The 20,902-nt window shown below is 48.1% G+C and overlaps 1 protein-coding gene across 1 annotated transcript in view; it reads left to right on the forward strand.

Annotated features, from left to right (window-relative positions):
- Nucleotides 1–20,902, forward strand: part of LOC141051170 (uncharacterized) — a 211,955-nt gene that overhangs the window by 129,881 nt on the left and 61,172 nt on the right. Inside the window, 3 exon segments of the mRNA XM_073548035.1 lie at nucleotides 5,955–6,011; nucleotides 6,504–6,647; nucleotides 6,918–7,041. Coding sequence (XP_073404136.1) covers nucleotides 5,955–6,011; nucleotides 6,504–6,647; nucleotides 6,918–7,041 — 325 coding nt within the window.

The following is a 20,902-nucleotide window of genomic DNA, read 5'->3' on the forward strand; positions in this document are numbered from 1 at the left end:
GAAATTCTGCTACTGAGAGACTGAAAGAATACTCCAAGAGATATGATGGATAAATTCTGTCAGTCTTGCAGTAGCAGAACTTCTGGTTGGACTCATTGTGTCGGGGTACGCAGTACCCATGGGAATTTAGGAAGGAAGACATTGAGAAGTTACCAAGACAAAGGGTCATCAATGACGACATAACCACACCTCTTGTGATGGGAATTTATTTAAAAAAATATATAGAGGAAAAAGGGCTCCCACACTAGAATTGATTATTTTTTCACAGATATTTTGACCCTTAGAATGATGACGAAGGCTGAGATGGGGCACATCACTGATCACGCTACAGTGGTGTTCGACCTTAAATCTATTCAATCATTTACCAGGAAAAGTCACTGGCAGTTGAACGAGTTACTAAAGATCCGACTATTCGGAAAACTTTATTGAACCACCTCACTGACTTCTTCCATCTGAATGAGGGTTTGGTTTCTTCCCCTTCAGTCCTGTGGGAAGCTCATAAGGCTGTCATTAGGTGGTATTGTGTTAAAGAAGGTTCCAGATTAAAGAGAAATGCTAAACTTGAATTCAATAAATTAACTACTCAATTGATTAAGGTGGAGAGAAGATTGACAGTCTCTCCCTTGGTGAGGACAGTGAACAGGGTGGTAGCGACTAGAAATGAAAGATCTCTCAATGCGTAAAGTGGAAAAACTCCTTCTTTACACTAATCAAAAGTATTACAATAAGGGAAATAAAGAGCACTCTTTCTTGGCTAGCTTACTGAGAGATAGATCCCTGAAATCTTTTCCCCAGGCTCTGAGAGGAGCGGACGGCACAACTCACTATAATCCAACCGTTATATCGGAAATACACTACCGTTCAAAATTTTGGGGTCACCCAGACAATTCCATTCCATGAAAACTCATACTGTTATTAATCAAATGAGTTGCCAAATTAATTAAAATCTAGTGCAGACAGTGACAAGGTTCGAAAAAAAGATTGTTTGAAATAATAATTTTCGTCAAAGAATGCTCCCTTTGCAGCAATTATAGCATTGCAGACCTTTTGTTAGGGCTGGCGGAACGCACCAAATTAAAAAATAATAGTAGGTGCGTTCTCAGCCCGGGGTCCACCGTGCAGAGGGGGTACACTGCTGCTAGATAATGGCGGACGTCAATATGGCGGTATAATGGCGGAACTCACGCTGGTTAAACGTAACCCAGTGTGCACAGGGCGAACTCTGTTGCCTCACAGAGCCTCCGAACTGCTAAACCCAAATACCGAGCCTGTTCAAGCTCACAGAGCTCGGGGAGATGAACGCTTAGTATATGATCATAGGACTCGGACCCAAGGACGTGGGCCGGTGTCCTAGACCTACTGAGCGTGCAGCGACGGAACCGCGAACGCCGCTAACTGAGGCTGACTGCAGCGGAGCGACAGTGACCGCCGCGGTACGATAGTGCCCTATAGTAGGCGACACCAACGGACGCTAGAGCTGTAGACTGATGTGCACTGTGGCCTATATCTTAGCCACTGACTGGCGCTGACACTAATACTGATACCCTAACCACATGCGTAATATCCAAGGGAGGGGAATCTTAATAAGTCATTCACCAGGTACATGCATCCGTCATCATCCACACATGTAGCAACTAGAGTCTATACTAGCGCATGGCCGAAAGACCATGCAAGTCTTTTATAACCTAAACCTTCCGGAACCTTCTAGATCCCCCTGATGGACCAATCAGAACTGTAGAAGGACCTGAGCATGTGACTCCCGATCCCGAATGGGGAATCGTTCCATGAGCATGCTCAGTGGAGCGACTGAAGGAATTAGATTCTGGAGTCTTTTGCTGCTGGCCAGGCTGTATTGTCATACCTGAACCAGAGGTAGCAGCAGCAACCGATCCCACACTGCTGGTCTGGGCAGAGCGTCGGGACCGACGGGTCTTGCTGAGCAGGCTCCACTGCGGCCGAAGGAGAATGGGAGACCGCCGAGTGCAAGGCTCTGGATTCCTGCTGTGCAGTGGCAGGAACCCGACACCTAACACCTTTGGCATTCTAGTAGTTAATTTGCTGAGGTAATCTGGAGAAATTTCACCCCATGCTTCCAGAAGCCCCTCCCACAAGTTGGCTTGATGGGCACTTTTTGCATACCATAAGGTCAAGCTGCTCCCACAACATCTCAATGGGGTTGAGATCTGGTGACTGCGCTGGCCACTCCATTACAAATAGAATACCAGCTGCCTACTTCTTCAGCTAATTAGTTCTTGTATAATTTGGAGGTGTGCTTTGGGTCATTGTCTTGTTGTAGGATGAAATTGGCTCCAATCAAGCACTGTCCACAGGGTATAGCATAGCAAAATGGAGTGATAGCCTTCCTTTTTCAAAATTCCTTTTTCCTTGTACAAATCTCCCACTTTACCAGCACCAAAGCAACTCCAGACCATCACATTACCTCCACCATGCTTGACAGATTGCATCAGGCACTCTTCCAGCATCTTTTCAGTTCTCCTCACAAATGTGCTTCTGTGTGATCCAAACACCTCAAACTTGGATTCGTCTGTCCATAACACTTCTTTCCAATCTTCCTCTGTCCAATGTCTGTGTTGTCTTGCCAATATTAATCTTTTCATTTTATTAGTCAGTCTCAGATATGGCTTTTTTTTGCAACTCTGCCCTGAAGGCCAGCATCACGGAGTCGCCTCTTCACTGTAGACGTTGACACTACAGTTTGGGTCATACAGAGGTAGATTGCAGAATAGCCGATAATTCAATTGTCGGCTTCTTTAAAATCATTACAGAATCCGACAGGACATGAGAAATGGTTTACATACAGTAAACCATTGCATATCCGTTAGATTTATATATGTTCCTCACTAATAATGTTAGTAGTATATGTGTGTAAAATTTTGGAGCTGTAGGTGCTAAATTAAAGGATTAATTCACCGAAAAAACTGGTGTGGGCTAACGTGCAATTTTCTCCGCCAGAGTGCAAGCCAGTGACTGAGGGCAGAAGTTAATAGCCTAGACAGGGACCATTGTTTTTGCCCCCCCCCGGCTAAAAAAATCTGCCCCCAGCCACCCCAGAAAAGGCACACTTACCCGCTCTCTTCCCATTGCCCTGTAGCGGGTGGCATATGGGGTAATAAGGGGTTAATGTCACCTTGCTATTGTAGGGTAACATTAAGCCTGGTTAATAATGGAGAGGTGTCAATAAGACACCCATCCATTATTAATCCACTAGTCTGAAAGGGGTTAAAAAACACACACATTAGGAAAAAAGACTTTATAAAATAAACACACATTTTTTTCCATCTTTATTTAACTCCCAATCCATTTGAAGCCATTGTTCTCCTGTAAAAAATCCAAAATAAAGCAACAGTATCCCATACCTGTCCGCCGGACAGTCAAGTCCCACGCCGCAATCCATCTGAAGGGGTTAACTAGTTTACAACCGAGAGCGGTGCTAATGCGACCGACCCGGCTGTAAACCATGGAGGAATGACTGAGAAGCTGCCTACGCAGCCTCCCCGCCTGACCGGAGATGAACTGATTAGCGTGGGAAAGTTTCAGAACATTTTCCCACGCTGTCAGTTCACCGCGAGTCTGGCAGGGAGTCTGCGCAGCCTCGGTGATGTCAGCGGTGCACCAGCCAGTTGCACTTTAACAAAGTTGTGCATTGGCTGAACAGCCAGATTCAGTGATACCTATATTGTATCCTTTATACATCAAATACTCTAAACCACAATCCCATGGATTTCTAGCTCAACAGATTGGACCAGTTTGGAACAGACATACTGTCATGTCCAGCCTCCTGTGTACTGCCAGAAAGATAAGGCTGGAATGGGATCAGCTAGTGAAAATTAGGAGGTAGGGAAAGAGTTAATGATAAACATTGCACATAGGCATGAAGAGGGGGAAAAAGGAGGGCATGGGTTAAAAGAACAGGTCACGCAAGGGGCATTAGGTTTTGATTTAGCTAAAGTTATAGGGGGAGAAGTAGTGTACAGTACCTTTTTAACCCCTTTCTGACATCAGACGTACTATCCCGTCCATGGGACCCTGGCCCCTATGCCCATGGATGGGATAGTACGTCTAGCGCGATCAGCGGCGCTCACGGGGTGAGCACCGCTGATCACGGCCGGGTGTCAGCTGATTATCACAGCTGACACACTGCGATCAAACACGATTGCAGTGTACCGGGGGTTTAGGGAAGCATCGGCAGGGAGGGGGTTCTTCCCTGAGCCCCCCGGAGCAGCGCAATGTGCAGCGCTGCTCCGGGGACCTCCTTCCCTGCAGGTCCCCGGATCCAATATGGCGGCGGGGGCCTGCAGGGAGCCGTCTTCCTCAGTACCTTCAAACCGCAGGCACGAGGAAGCCTTCTGCACTGCCTGTGACAGATCGCAGATCTGTCACAGCGATCTGTATAATAAGGTTAAAAAAAAGTGTAAAAATAATTTATAAAAAAAAAAAATCGCTAAATAAAAAAAAAACATATTTAGTATCGCCGCGTCCGTAACGACCTGCCCTATAAAACTATCCCATTAGTTAACCTCTTTAGCGAACCCCTTAAAAAATAAAAATAAAAAACAAAGCAAAAAATAATGCTTTATTATCATACCGCCGAACAAAAAGTGCAATAACGCGCGATCAAAAAGACAGATATGGGGGCGTGGCGATGTAGTGAGCCAGGAGGACGCGCTGAGACGGAGCTCCTCACATTCTGCTATTTATCCTGCTAATTCAATAATCTAAGGCTGGTTTCACACTTGCGTTTTTTTTCGCGGTATTTTAGCGCTAAATAGCGCATGCGTTTTTTTTCCCTATACTTTGCATGGGATGCGCTTATGTGCGCATACACATGCGTTTGTACGCGTTTTTCCGCGCATGCGTTTTTTTGCGGTATGCGCTCGGGCGCACAAAATGCATCCTGTTGCATTTTTTGGTGCGTCCGACTTGCCTCAAAAAAATGCATGCGCGCGCAATGCATTTTTTTACAGCAAGACACCCATTATAGTCTATGGGTGCGCATATGTGCACATTGGCATGCTTATGTATGCGTTTTTTTGCACATGCGTTTTTTTTTGTTAACCATGGAATTTAGGGGTTTGGGTTAGAGTTAGGGTTAGTTAGGGTTAGGGTCAGGGTTAGGTTTAGGGTTAGGGTTAGTTAGGGTTTAGGGTTTGGGTTAGGGTTAAGTATGGTTTGGTTAAGGGTTAGGGTTAGGTTAAGGGTTAGGGTCAGGGTTAGGGTCAGGGTTAGGTTTAGGGTTAGGGTTAGTTAGGGTTTAGGGTTTGGGTTAGGGTTAAGTATGGTTTGGTTAAGGGTCAGGGTTAGGGTCAGGGTTAGGGTTAGTAAAGTCATGGTTTGGGTTAGTGTGAGGGGCCACCTAATGTTTGGAAAAAACGCAAACGCGGTAAAAACGCACTAAAAACGCTGCGTTTTTTTCATGCATGCTCATAAAAATGCTTGAAAAAAACGCAGCAGTTGTATGCTTTTGTATGCGTTTTTTCAATGCGTTTTTTTGCGGGAAAAACGCGCTGCAAAAAAAAGCAAGTGTGAAACCAGCCTTACTGGCACTTACAGGCGGCTTGTTCTCCTGGACCCCGGGGGTCATCCGGTGCCCGGGGAGACGTGGAAACACCGGCGGGGGCGCGGGACCTGGGGAGGACAGCGGCCATCTTAGCTGTGCGCTCCGACAGGAAGGAGGCACAGCTCTGCAGATCCTAGCCCCGAGGAGCCGCTGGAGCGGCGCATCTTTCCTCGGGCGGTGAGAGCTCTGGAGCGTGAGCCCCGCGCTCCCTCACTAGCGTCTTAACAACCCCCCTGGTGTCTGTGCCGGGCACTCTCGGGCCCCCCCGTGGGAGAGCGCTGCTGGACTCCCGTGTGCTGGTGGCGGCTGGAGGCAGAGACGGCAGCCATCTTGAAGCACACACGCTGCCTGTGAGACGTGGTGCTGGTCCCCATAGCTGCAGCGTTGACGGGCGGGTGAGCACATATCCTTCAAGAACTGTGGAGGACAAGCGGTGAGTGCCCTGAAAGATTGAGCCCCGCGTTCCTCCTCTTCGCTATGTCACTTAGCCTGCTGGTGCTGTCTTGTGGGTTGCAGTGGTATCTTTCCCCCCCCCTCCCCGGGTTATAGGGGCCCTCGTTTGCTGCTTGTGGCCGGACATTGTTTTCCTGCGTAGCCTTGCAGGTCTGTGTCACCTTTGGGGCTCTGCTGCCACTGTACGAGAGCCCTGCTGTGCCTATAATAGAGGTATCCAGTGTACTGTTCTTAATAACCAGCTGTGCCATATTGCTGTTAAAATGAGCCGCTCTAAGGGGACAGGAGCAGCTGAAAGACTGAAAGAATATGCTAGAATAGATCATTCTGACGTCTCAAGACCCCTTAAAAATAACCCCTCACAGACTCAGCATAAAAGCTGCCCTTCTGGAGGCGAGGAGGAGAGTGAGCAAGAGGAGTTAACCCTTAAACAGGCATCTGAACAACTGATGCAGGCCATCTCCTTAACCAGGACATCTCTAACTGGGAAGATTGAGGACGTGCTCACTGAGGTTGTACACCTCCGACAAGATATGCAAGCCATGAGGGGCCGCATTATGGAGGTGGAGACACGGGTATCCCAGGTAGAAGACACCATCACACCCATGGAGACCAAGTTAACGCAGGCCGCAGGCTCTGAATGCATGGAGGCAAAGAGCGGACGACCTGGAGAACAGAATGCGTCGGAATAATATCTGAATTATTGGGCTCCCGGAGCGTTCGGAGGGTCAACACCCGGAGCTATTTCTGGAAGATTGGTTCAAAACTACTTTGGGAGACGAATTCTCTCCAACATTTGCTGTGGAGCGGGCCCACAGAGTCCCACTAGGCCTCTTCCTACTGGAGCCCCGCCTAGACCTTTCCTGGCATGTCTCCTTAACTGCAGGGACAAGGATGTGGCTCTGCGTTTGGCATGGCAGAAAAGCCCCATTAAGTTCAACAACGCCACGATCTCGATTTTCCCAGACTTCTCCATGGAACTTCAGAAACAACGGGAACAGTTCATGGAGGTAAAAAGAGCCTCTGGGCAAGGAATGTTATGTACTCAATGATTTATCCTGCCCGGCTTTGAGTGGTTCATGAGGGTTCCTGTTGTGAGTTCATTATCTGGTCTACCAGTTGTGAGTTCTCCTTCCAGGCTCCCTCTGGTGGTAACAGGAGTTAGTGAGGCTGATTTGATCAGTAGAGATCTGCCACCTGATAAGGAGGATGACGATTGGACCTCAGGAAACTCAGATTGGATTTAAGACAGCCGACGCCCTACTCTGGTGCTGGTGATTCCTTCTGCTTGTCAGCTCTGTTCCAGTCAGCTCAAGCTAAGTTTTTCTGCTAATGTTCACACTTCAGTTTGTTGTTCTATTCAGTTTTTTGTGTGGTCCACTCTTATTTATCTGTATTTGCCAATTTGCTTTTTGTCCCTTATTAGATTGGCCTCTTTTTGCTCTGTCTCAGAATATTTCAGTGTGCTGATATAGTGGGAGAAGTCTAGTGACTTCAGGGTTAATTTTGTTATCAGAAGTGTTGGACATTATTTTGTAGGGTTTTGGGCAGATTGCAGACAGTGTCTTTCCTTTCCTTTCCTTTCTAGTTAGTTTGGGCCCCATCGTTTGCTCAGCCTATTTTCCTGCCTGTGTTTCTGTTTTCATCTTGTTTCGCCGTCAATACATGTGTGGGGGCTGTCTATTCCTTTGAGGTCTGCTATGGGGCAGTTAGTTTTCCCCTTTTCTTGCTTTAGGCTTATTTAGTCCTCCGGCTGTGACGAGGCGTCTATGTTCATCGTAGGTACGCTCCACGGCTGCTGCTAGTTGTGTGGTTAGGATCAGGGATCTGCAATCTGCATAGTTACCAACCTCTCTGGTTTTTCTGGGCCAGGGGCGTATCTAGGGGGGGGCAGTCGGGGCAGTTGCCCCGGGCGCAGCCAGCAGGGGGGTGCAGTCGGGCCGCCTAATGCAGCGGCCCGCAGTGTCCTCCCTGGCGGCTGCGTTCTGCCGCCCCCCCGGCCTGAGAGTCAGCGGTTCTCTGTGTCAGCTGTCAAGCTGACAGCCGGCGCAGAGAAAGAGCGCGTGCCGGCTCCCAGGGAACAATTGTACTGGCGTCTATACAGACGCCAGTACAATTGAAGCTCTGACCGCCGGGCCAGAGCGACGTCAGCAGCGTGATCAGGTCATGTGATCACGCTGCTGACGTCACTCCCCGGCGCCCAGAGCGAACGCTGGTGGTAAGTGTGCTCCTCTGTGGAGCTGAAGAACCACCGAAGATGGGAGATGAGGGGGAGTTAATGAGTGGAGATGGGGGGGATTTGTAGAGGGGATGGCGGTTAATGTGTGGGGGTATTTAGAGTGCGGATGGGGGTTAATGAGTGGGGATGGGGGTTAATGTGTGTGGGGGTTAATGAGTGGGGATGCCATGGGGTTAATGTGTGGGGGGATTTGGAGTGGAGATGGGGGTTATTTAATGTGATGGGGGTTAATGTGTGCGGGGGTTAATGAATGGGGATGGGGGTTAATGTGTGGGGGCGTTAATGAGTGGGGATGGGGGTTAATGTGTGTGGGGGTTAATGAATGGGGATGGGGGTTAATGTGGGGGTATTTGGAGTGGAGATGGTTATTTAATGTGTGGGGGGATTTGGAGTGGTGATGGGGTTAATGAATGGGGTTGGGGTTAATGTGTGGGGGTATTTGGAGTGGGGGTGGGGGGATTTGGAGTGCTGATGGGGGTTAATGAGTGGGGATTGGGTTAATGTGTGGGGGGATTTGGAGTGGGGATGGGGGGTTATTTAATGTGTGGGGGGATTTGGAATGGGGATGGGGGTACTTAATGTGTGTGGGGGATTGGGGATGGGGGGATTTAATGTGTGGGGAGATTTGAGGACACAAAATAAAGAGTATGTATGAGGAAACAGTATGGGGGATTGGTGCAGACAGTATGGGGAGCGAATGGGTTAATGTAAGTGGACACAGTATGGGGAGTCAGGGATATGTGTGAGCAGACAGTATAGAGAGTGAGGGGGTAAATACAGTGGGGCAAAAAAGTATTTAGTCAGTCAGCAATAGTGCAAGTTCCACCACTTAAAAAGATGAGAGGCGTCTGTAATTTACATCATAGGTAGACCTCAACTATGGGAGACAAACTGAGAAAAAAAAATCCAGAAAATCACATTGTCTGTTTTTTTTTCATTTTATTTGCATATTATGGTGGAAAATAAGTATTTGGTCAGAAACAAGCAATCAAGATTTCTGGCTCTCACAGACCTGTAACTTCTTCTTTAAGAGTCTCCTCTTTCCTCCACTCATTACCTGTAGTAATGGCACCTGTTTAAACTTGTTATCAGTATAAAAAGACACCTGTGCACACCCTCAAACAGTCTGACTCCAAACTCCACTATGGTGAAGACCAAAGAGCTGTCAAAGGACACCAGAAACAAAATTGTAGCCCTGCACCAGGCTGGGAAGACTGAATCTGCAATAGCCAACCAGCTTGGAGTGAAGAAATCAACTGTGGGAGCATTAATTAGAAAATGGAAGACATACAAGACCACTGATAATCTCCCTTGATCTGGTGCTCCACGCAAAATCCCACCCCGTGGGGTCAGAATGATCACAAGAACGGTGAGCAAAAATCCCAGAACCACGCGGGGGGACCTAGTGAATGAACTGCAGAGAGCTGGGACCAATGTAACAAGGCCTACCATAAGTAACACACTACGCCACCATGGACTCAGATCCTGCAGTGCCAGACGTGTCCCACTGCTTAAGCCTGTACATGTCCGGGCCCGTCTGAAGTTTGCTAGAGAGCATTTGGATGATCCAGAGGAGTTTTGGGAGAATGTCCTATGGTCTGATGAAACCAAACTGGAACTGTTTGGTAGAAACACAACTTGTCGTGTTTGGAGGAAAAAGAATACTGAGTTGCATCCATCAAACACCATACTTACTGTAAAGCATGGTGGTGGAAACATCATGCTTTGGGGCTGTTTCTCTGCAAAGGGGCCAGGACGACTGATCCGGGTACATGAAAGAATGAATGGGGCCATGTATCATGAGATTTTGAGTGCAAACCTCCTTCCATCAGCAAGGGCATTGATGATGAACCGTGGCTGGGTCTTTCAACATGACAATGATCCAAAGCACACCGCCAGGGCAATGAAGGAGTGGCTTCTTAAGAAGCATTTCAAGGTCCTGGAGTGGCCTAGCCAGTCTCCAGATCTCAACCCTATAGAAAACCTTTGGAGGGAGTTGAAAGTCCGTGTTGCCAAGCGAAAAGCCAAAAACATCACTGCTCTAGAGGAGATCTGCATGGAGGAATGGGCCAACATACCAACAACAGTGTGTGGCAACCTTGTGAAGACTTACAGAAAACGTTTGACCTCTGTCATTGCCAACAAAGGATATATCACAAAGTATTGAGATGAAATTTTGTTTCTGACCAAATACTTATTTTCCACCATAATATGCAAATAAAATGAAAAAAAAACAGACAATGTGATTTTCTGGATTTTTTTTTCTCAGTTTGTCTCCCATAGTTGAGGTCTACCTATGATGTAAATTACAGACGCCTCTCATCTTTTTAAGTGGTGGAACTTGCACTATTGCTGACTGACTAAATACTTTTTTGCCCCACTGTATATGAGGAGACAGTATAGTGAACAGGTGGGATGCTAGAGGGGAATAGTGTGAGGCGACAGTATATTGCAGATATTTTTATTTAGGGGCATTATAATGACACTTCTATCTTTAAGGGCATCATGTGGAGATTTGCTGCAGAAGACCGGAGAAGATGGAAGTCTACAGAGACGAGATGTGGATGAGAAAACTCATCATGGGGTCTAGAAGAAAAGGTGACTGACTGCAGAGACGACGTCATCTATAAGGTACTTGGATGTAAATGTTATTTGTGATACTGACTAATTCTCATGTTTTTATTTGTTAGGAACATTATAGGGGTTGTCCAGGTCGGTGATGAGTCTGCTGTCATCCTATGTGACTGCAGCCTTCTGAATTCTCACAGTGCTCACTGAACGCTGTCAGGATTCTCTCGTGCCGGTAATTTACATACATGCGGTCACATGCTAACTAGACATGTGTGGCCTCACTCCATGAAAATGAACAGAGCGAGGCCGGGCACGTCTAGTCGGAATGTGGCCAGAAGTAAATAAATCACATACTTGTGCTGACATGACTGTACATCGGCAAGGGAGAATCCTAAAAGTGTGCAGTGCATTCGTTGTGAGAATTCAGAAGCTGCAATGTCAGGATTCAGCTCTGCAGGTTGCCGTAGTCATCACATGGACACTTCACTCATATGCGATTTTCATAGGTATGGTCCTGTGACAACGAGCTTCTCTTCCTGCTTCTCTCAGTTTTTTACTGAACATTGAGGGCATTAGGAGGAGCAGCTCGTGGTTACATGGCTAAGGCTAAGTGCACACGTACCGGAACTCTCGCGGAAATTACCGCGAGAATTCCGGAATTCCAGTCCGCGGGAAAATCGCATTTTAAATTCCCGCGATTTTCCCGCGGAAAAACTAGCATTTTGCAAGCGTATTTAGCTTGCATAATGCTAGCGTTCTCCAAGCGATCTGTAGCATCGCTGGGAGAACTGATTGACAGGTTGGTCACACTCGTCAAACATAGTGTTTGACGAGTGTGACCAACTTTTTACTACTGAGGCCGCCTATGCAGCATCAGTAGTAAAAGATAAAATGTAAAAAAAAATAAAAAATATTGTTATTCTTACCCTCCGACGTCCCGCGCATCCGTTCCCAGTAATCCTTTGCGAAAATGCCCGCGATGACGTCCGTTCTCGCGGGATCGCGATGTCTCGCGGTAATTCGCAATGACGTCGCGCGAATGACCGCGAGACTTCGCAATCCCGCGAGAACGGACGCCATCGCGGGCATTTTCGCAAAGGATTACTGGGAACGGGAGCGTGAAGAGAAGCGGAAAGTCTGCGCGGGACGTCAGAAGGTGAGAATAACAATATTTTTTATTTTTAAATTCTATTTTTTACAGGGGTATGGTACCCAAAGCCCGGAGGACAGTCTCCTCTCCTCCGGACCGTGGGTACCATCCGCAAATGTTCTGCTTACTTTCCGCATGTTGTGCACAGCCACATGCGGGAAGTAAGCGGAACAATGCATTCCTATGGGTGCGGGATCGCCGCGATTCCGCAAATTAATGAGCATGCTGCGGTTATTACCGCGAAGCGATTCCGCCGCGGTAAAAACCGCAGCATTAGCACAGCATTGCGGAATCCCATAGGAATGCATGGGATGCTTATTTTTCGCGTTTTCGCGGCAAAATCGCGCGGTTAAAACAGCCGCGGAAACGCGAAAAAAAGTTACGTGTGAACTCAGCCTTAGTGTTCAAGTCGCATATGTACTTGGGGGGGGGGGGGGGGGGCGCCGAACCGAATTCTTGCCCCGGGTGCCAGAAAGCCTAGATACGCCTCTGTTCTAGGCTTAGCTTGTTTTGGTTTTTTCCTCCTCGGTGACCCATTCATAACAGGTTCCACTCTGTTATTCACGGATCCGGTGGAGGCGCCTGAGTGGCTGCGGTCCCACAGGGGTCTGCTGCAAAGGAATCCTAGTGCATATTTTTCTAGTCAATACCTTTGCATCAATGGTCTGATTGGAGCTCTATCCGCATGTGTCCAATTACCAACAATACCGGACACAGTGCTCAGTGATGGTATCCCCTCGTTCGCGTCATGACGGGAGTACAGGACTCTGCTCCCATACTGTTTGCTGTTTATTTACTTTGTTTTTTCTTTGTTGTGGTTTTATATGTTTTTTTAGGTAAGATTCGCAGCCGACGACACTTTTCATCTTTAGGAGATGTCTCTAAATTCTACCCGGGCAATGATGTGCCCCATATTCAGCGGAGGAAAACATGGGGTCTGAGTTGATCTGTATGACATGGAATGTGAGGGGTATAAAAACTCCCTGGAAAAAGATTAAGGTTTTTTCGCAGGTCAGACATTATAGCCCTCACATTGTGTCCCTGGTGGAGACACACCTGACCAGGGATACGGTTCGGTGTGTGCAGAAGCCTTGGGTACAATGGTCTGTTCACGCATTCCATACCAGCTACTCGAGAGGGGTTTCATTGTTGGTACATAGAGACGTTAGATGGCAGGCCATGTTTTTGTGCACGCACTGATAAACGCAAGGGAATATGTAATCCTATGTGTCTATAACCCCCCTCCGGCTAGTATGTCCCTTCTTCAGAGGGCAATGAGTTTTGCCCTGGATTATCCAGATGCGGATGTTATCTGTATGGGAGATTTCAATATGGTTATGAACAACTGCCTTGATAAATTGAGATTGGATGGTGGAGTGACTGGGGGGGCCTCTTCGCTGACCACAACTTCGCTGTCACTGTTTATGGGGGAGGGCAGGTGGCTGGATCTGTGGAGGATGCGTTACCTTGAGTTAAGAGAATATACCTGTCAATCGTCCACTAAACGCTCTGTCGCGCATAGATTACATATTTAGTTCCAGCGGTCTGGCGATGTTGGTGGATAGTATAGAGCATGGCACTAGGGGGATCTCAGATCATAGCCCGGTCATCCTTAAGCTTAAATATGGCCAATTAAACAAAGGGATAGAGTTTGGAAGTTGAATCCTTTCTGGTTGAAGTTAATAGTGTCCCCCGACAGAACGATCGGTCAATTGCATTGTTTCATTGAGTCTCATCCGGAACCTCAAGACATTAATTTATTTTGGGATGCCCTTAAGGCATACTTGAGGGGTTGCCTGTCCTCCACGGTCTCTTATATTAAGCGGGTAACCTCAAGGGAGGATGAGGAAATGGAGCGACGATTGAAAGACTCAGGAGGCTACATATGTACGAGTGGCAATAGGATTGAGTGGTTGGCTGCCAAGAGGTTGTACGCCCAGCACATAGTCACTAAATCTAAGTGTAAACTATTCTTCACCCGTCAATCTTATTTTGAACTGGGAAACCAGGCAAGTAAGTTTTTTGCCTATTTGGTGCGCCAACATGATACCTCCAATACAATATTGCAGATTCGTAAGGCGGATGGTTTACTGGTGTCTTCGACCGAGGAGATACTTGGTTGTTTTTACGACTATTACAGGTCACTATGAATCTAAACGTGACTTTGATAATTTGGGATGCCTGGACTATTTATCAGATGTGACATTCCCTTCATTAGATCCTGAACAGCGAGCCCTTATGGACGCTGCATTCACCGCGGAAGAGATAGAAAATGCTTTAACGGACATGGCTTCTGGAAAGTCCCCTGGGCCAGATGGGTTCTCCATTCAATTATATAGGAAATACCGGGATGTGCTGATACCACTTCTGGTGTAGGTATTTCGTGGAATTTGGGAAGGGAAGTCTATGCCTGATTCTTTTTATGAGGCTAATATCATAATGCTTAGGAAGGAGGGAAAGGACCCCTTGGAATGTGGATCTTACCGTCCTATTTCATTAGTGAATGTGGACTATAACATTTTTTACTAAGATCCTAGCTACCAGGCTGAACTCAAATATATTGAACCTTGTACATCCTGATCAAACGGGTTTCATGCCTGGTAAGAGCACTTCCATTAATATCAGACGGGTCCAGTCAATAGTCCAATATAGCTCCCTAATGCCCGGCAACAAATGGGCATTGGCGTCATTAGATGCCGCCAAGGCTTTTGACTCTCTTGAGTGGCCTTTTCTCTCCGCGTGCCTGCAAAAATATGGCTTTGGTGACAAATTTATAAAATGGATTAAAATATTATATATGAAACTCAAAGCCCGTATCATAGTAAATAATTCTATATCCGAGTCTTTTCCATTACATAGGGAGACTCGTCAAGGCTGCCCTCTCTCCCCCGCCCTCTTCGCTCTTGCAATTGAGGCACTGGCAATACGTATAAGGTCTTCCCCTGGCATTAAGGGAATTGAGGTAGCGGGTCGGGTGGACACTATAGGTCTATATGCTGATGATATGGTGGTATTCATGGATGAAGTGGAAGAAACTTTGCAAGTGATAGCCCTAATAGACAGATTCAGCAAATATTCAGACTTATATATAAATTGGGAGAAGTCGGCTCTGTTACCCCTTTCTCATGCCCCGATGCTGCAGCTAGAGGCTCTCTCCTCACTGTCTATTGTATCCAATTTTAAATATCTGGGTGTCTATATATCCCGTGATAGTGCGTTTGATTTACAACTTAATATCCACCCACTGCTGGAACTAGTTAAAGTTAAATTTGCATCCTGGAGCAAACTTCCGTTGTCTGTAGCCGGACGCATTAATTTGATTAAAATGATATTACTTCCCACGCTTAGCTACTCCCTTCAGCACAGTGTTGTGATGGTGCCCAGATCTTTCTTTGTGAATCTCAACTCCCAGATCACGTCTTTTATATGGGGAAAACTAGGCCCAAACTTAAATTGGCCACCTTACAAAGACCCAAAAAGGGAGGTGGAGCGGCGCTACCAAATTTTTTCCTGTATTATTTGGCTGGGCAAGCTAAAGCTTTATGTAACGGGATGCCGGGTAGCTACATTCCCAACTCTGAAAGTCACCTGCTTCATGCTGCATAGATTGATTGCCCACTGGGTTTCCTTGAGGTAGAAAAAACTAATGCCCCTCGTCTGCTGCCCTTGCTTCGATTGGCGCGATTAACATGGAGGCAAATCAAGAAAGTGTCTGGGTTTCAGGATTTTATAGCCGAAATGCCCTTGTGGAATAATGATTATTTTCCAGAATTGATAAACCACCCGTCCACTGAATTTTGGATTCAGCATGACGTCTCTTCGATGGGGGACTTATATGATCAGGGGACCTTGAAATCTTTTGAGCAATTACGGGTTGCGCATGATATCCCAAGATCCCAATTTTTCCGCTATTTACAACTGAGATCATCTCTTCAATCGCATGTGAGATGTAAGGGTGCAGGCCGTACTATTTAATCTCTACCTCTGATAGGAATCCTTAAATTGCAGGGTCCTCAGGGTCTCATCTCCTCTTTATACACATACATGTCAGCGGGAGCGAAATCTGCTATAGGTTCTATCAAGAGAAAGTGGGAACGACTCATCCCTAATACGCAGGACGAGGAGTTGGAGGAGATTTTGGAATCTCCGATTGGAGTATCACCATCTATTAACAACAGAATGATACAATTGTATATAATCAATCAGTCGTACTTGACTCCGACACAACTTTTTGGGATGGGTCGTTTCCAATCATTAGAATGTTTACGGTGCCACTCTGCAGACGCAGATTTTTTTCATATGGTATGGCAGTGTCCCACTGTCCTGCATTACTGGGGAGAGGTGACATCATTACTGTCATCCCTAGTACAAGCCCCGGTCCCTCTAGAGCCACTGGTCTGCTTGTTTGGGGTATGGGATGAGGAGATCTGGGATCGATATGATGGGGTCTTCCTGCATGAGACGTTATTTATGCAGGCACGGAAGGTACTGGCATTGCGGTGGATGGGAACTTTGTCCCCCTTCCTTAGAATTTGGATTGACTTGGTGAATTTGATTGTTCCATACGAACGCACCTTATACCAAAATAGGGGATGCCCGGGTAAATTTGAAAAGATTTGGGGGAGGTGGAACTTCTCTCATCTTGCCCTGCAAGGTTGAGACATCACATACGAGATAGTATGCTGTAGGATACTAGGTTGCGAAATAGTAGATATCGGTTGATGTGGTAGTCGTAGTTTAGTTTAGGAATTTCTGATTAGATTTCCTTATCCGAAGAATATGTTAAAAGGCGTATGTGATTTGTTCGATACACATGATTTATGTTATATAGCCAACTGTCCTTTGCGCATACTGGGAAGGTTATGTACAATGCTACCTTGTTCTTTTAAAAATAATAGTGTGCAATTTCTTGGCTTTATATTTTAATAATGGATGGAAACATGTATGCTCTGTGGAAAATGTTTATTAACATAGGCCAATTGTATGTTGTGCATTTTTTGTGTCCTGAAGATCAATAAACGAATTAAAAAAAAAAGACAGATATAAATAACCATGGTACCGCTGAAAATGTCATATTGTCCCGCAAAAAACGAGCCGCCAAACAGCATCATCAGCGAAAAAATAAAAAAGTTATAGCTCGCAGAATAAAGCGATGCAAAAATTATTATTTTTTATACAAAATTGTTTTCATTGCAAAAAAGCGCCAAAACATAAAAAAGGCATAACTGAGGTGTCACTGTAATCGTACTGACCCGAAGAATAAAACCGCTTTCTCGTTCGCCTTATTGGGGGACACAGAGACCTTGGGTGTATGCTGCTGCCACTAGGAGGCTGACACTATGCACAAAAAAAGATAGCTCCTCCTCCGCAGTGTACACCCCACCGACCAACAGAGAATTCCTCAGTTTTAGCTTAGTGTCAGTAGGAGGTGGACACGGGTCTTTTATTAGACCCATATCTACCTCGTCGTGCGTCGTTCCTTTTCAGGTTCTACGGAGGGATACAGAGTGAAAAGTCACATCTGTACTCCCACATGGAGTCTGCAAGTACGGCGTGTACTGCCACCCCGTATCCTTGCAGTTCTCCGCGGCAGGACCAGCCAGACGGACGCCGACACCAAGACGTGCCAGCGACTCCAGGGGTCCTTGTCGCCAGTCTCCCTCCCACTCGCCTACCAGAGCCTGTCGGTTGGATGAGACGCAAGACTTCTTCAGACAGGTAACGGATCGTGGATGGGTGAGTATTAGGCCCCGGCTTCATATTTATTTACCTGGCTGCCCATTCCCGACGGTCACCTCTTCAATGGTCACAGGGGTAGGCGCTGCGGTCGCTCGCAGTCGCCACAAGGCTATAGGCAGCTCAATGTTGCTGGGCATCCCCCCCCTTCCCTCCCCCCTTTCTGGGGACAGGGAGCACAGGGTTTTTTTCCCATTGGGAGCGACTTGCGACTGCGGCGTCCCACTTTTTCGGACCTCCGCGCCGACCCCCTGCTGACAGGCGGCCGCCGCAACTAATTTAGGCCCCGGCTTCAGTTCGGGCCTACCGCTGCGTCGCGGCCACGCCCCCCGCCCCTTTCTTCTAAGCGGGCTTCTCTCCCGCTCTTCCCAGGCCCTCCCACCGCCTGTCCTTCACCTGCCCAGCCTGTTATTGGCTAGAGGGCGGTGAATCGTTAACCCTGCGTGGTGCTCCGCCCTCCCTCCTCTCCTAAGGCGCGCTTTTTCTCAGGACGGCGCCATTTTCCCAGCCTGTTAGCCGGGCACCAGCTCCTCACTGGACAGCATCTTCTCCAGCTGGTTTTTTTCAGGAGGTCTGTCGGCCGGATTTCGCTCTGACCTGCATCCACTGACAGGTCGCAGAGCATCGCTTCTGGGGACACCGGACCGTGAGTAGCTCTGCACTGCAGACTGACCCTTCTCCGCCCTCTGTCCCCCAACCTTCCGGCATTACCTCAGCTTTTCACTATGTCTAAGTCTGATCGTACCCGCTCTACCGCCCCCCCCTGCACTTTAGTCAAGTACTTTGCATGTTCTTCGTGTCTGGATTGTAGCAATCCAATTCAGCCTGACGCCGTCCAGGAGCCATCTGCGGCCCCAGGTGAGAGTGAGCCCCCCATGCCTGGCTGGGCCTCTTCGCTATCTCAATCAGTGGCAGACCTCACCAGGGTGTCTCAGTCCCTGGTGGCCGTTCTTGATAAGTTACCCCTGGACTCTTCAGCAGGGCCAAGCAGGTCCCAAATTGTTCCATCTGAATCAGCCAGCGGTAGTCGCAAAAGACCCAGGCAAGATTCCCATCCGGAATCCTCTCCTAGTCCCATCTCACCGCATAGCCCTTCTCACCAGTCTCCCTCTCGGGCCTCCTCTCCCGAGTCAGGGGAAGTGCTTTCGGACAGGTCATCTGAGGGGATTTTAGAGCTGGATTCAGACCAGGATGCAAGCATGAAGGTCACAGTGCAGGACCTCATTGCTGCGATCCATCATACCTTCGATATTGCTGACTCCCCTGCGAAATCCTCAGATCAGGAGGTTTCGTTCAGACGGGCAGAAACTCCCTCCAGGGTTTTTCCTTTCCATTCCCAGTTTGGGAAAATTTTTACCAAGGAAAGAGAGGATCCGACTAGACGCTTTCAAAGAGGAAAACGTCTCGGCATACTCTACCCATTTGCTAAGGAGCTCACGGACAACTGGTCGGCCTCTCCCTCGGTCAATCCGCCCGTGCCAGGCTATCCAATAACACGGTTCTCCCGCTTTCAGGCGTGGCGTCCCTAAAGGATTCTAATGACAGGATTATAGAATCCCTGGCGAAGTCTGCCTTTGAAGCGGCTTCAGCGGCGGTGTGTCCAATCTTTGCTTCATCCTGGACAGCAAAGACCATAGCCACGTGGGCATACGACCTTCGGCAGGGCATCTTAGATAAGGCGCAACCGGAGCATTTGGCCAATCTCGCCAATCAGATCTCCCATGCTGGGGACTATCTTCTCTCCGCTTCCTTGGATGCTGCATCCTGTGCAGTTCAGGCGTCAAGCAACGTTATTGCAATTCGACGTACACTTTGGCTAAAGGCATGGCAAGCGGACTTGTCTTCTAAAAAGTCCCTCACTAACCTGCCTTTTCAGGGGGTGCGCCTCTTTGGGTCCCAATTGGACCAGATTATTAAGGACGCCACCGGAGGCACGAGTTCACTCCTCCCTCAGTCCAAGCCTCGCAGACCCCCACTAAGGCGTCAGTTTCGACCCTTTCGGACTTTCCGCCGTTTCAATACGGCGGACAACTCCTCCAGCCAACAGAGACCGCAGGCTCGCCAGGAGAGAAGGAAAGTTTCCTTCAGACCCACTCCTTCCTGGCGACCCCACTCCTCCCAGGGCAGACCGTCCAGATCTAGATCTGGACGGTCTACTTCAGCATGACTATCATCGGGCACGCGAGGGGCCTTTCCAATTGGGAGGTCGACTTCTTTCCTTCAGGGACGTTTGGCTGGCCGCCGTGGAGGACCCCTGGGTCAGGGAGGTCGTATCCTCAGGATACAAGATAGAGTTCCTCTCTCTCCCACAGGATCGTTTCTTCGAATCCCGGCCTCCAAAGGATCCAGCCTTGATCCCGGGGTTCTCTACAGCTATCGCCGCTCTCCTCAGTTCCGGGGTGATTGTGCCCGTTCCCGAATCGGAGCGCTTCACGGGGTTCTACTCGAACCTGTTTGTAGTGCCGAAAAAAGACGGCGCAGTTCGACCCATCTTGGATCTCAAGCTGCTCAACAAGAGGGTCCGCCTTCGCCACTTCCGCATGGAGTCGCTTCGCTCGGTCATCGCCTCCATGGAAGAGCAGGAATTCATGTGCTCAATAGACATCCAAGATGCCTATTTACATGTTCCAATTTTCTCCGGACATCAGAAGTTCCTGCGCTTTGCGATTCGACAGCACCACTACCAGTTTGTCGCACTGCCCTTCGGTCTTGCCACCGCTCCCAGAGTCTTCACGAAGATCATGGCTGCGTTGATGGCTTTGTTGAGAGTCAGAGGCCTCATTCTTTTCCCGTACCTAGACGATATTCTGATCAAGGCTCCCTCATTCCAACAGGCTCACCAAAGTTTGTCAATCGTCCTGGACACTCTTTCCAATTTCGGGTGGATCGTCAACAGGAAAAAGTCCTGTCTGGTTCCTACCCAACGCCTGGTCTTTCTAGGTCTTCTGTTCGACACTCGTCGGTCAAGGGTCTTTCTCCCACAAGAAAAGATTCTCTCTCTCTGCAGCAGGAAGTACGATCGCTGCAGACCTCGCGATTCCCATCCCTCCGTACAGCCATGAGGGTCCTGGGAAAGATGGTCGCGGCGATAGAGGCAGTTCCCTTTGCCCAATTTCACGCCAGGCCTCTCCAGCAGGCCATTCTGTCGAAGTGGAACAGGTCGCCTCGGTCCCTG

The sequence above is a fragment of the Dendrobates tinctorius genome, unplaced genomic scaffold (genome assembly GCF_039654945.1).
Source record: "Dendrobates tinctorius isolate UK_male_01 unplaced genomic scaffold, ASM3965494v1 ptg000155l, whole genome shotgun sequence".
NCBI lineage: Eukaryota > Metazoa > Chordata > Amphibia > Anura > Dendrobatidae > Dendrobates > Dendrobates tinctorius.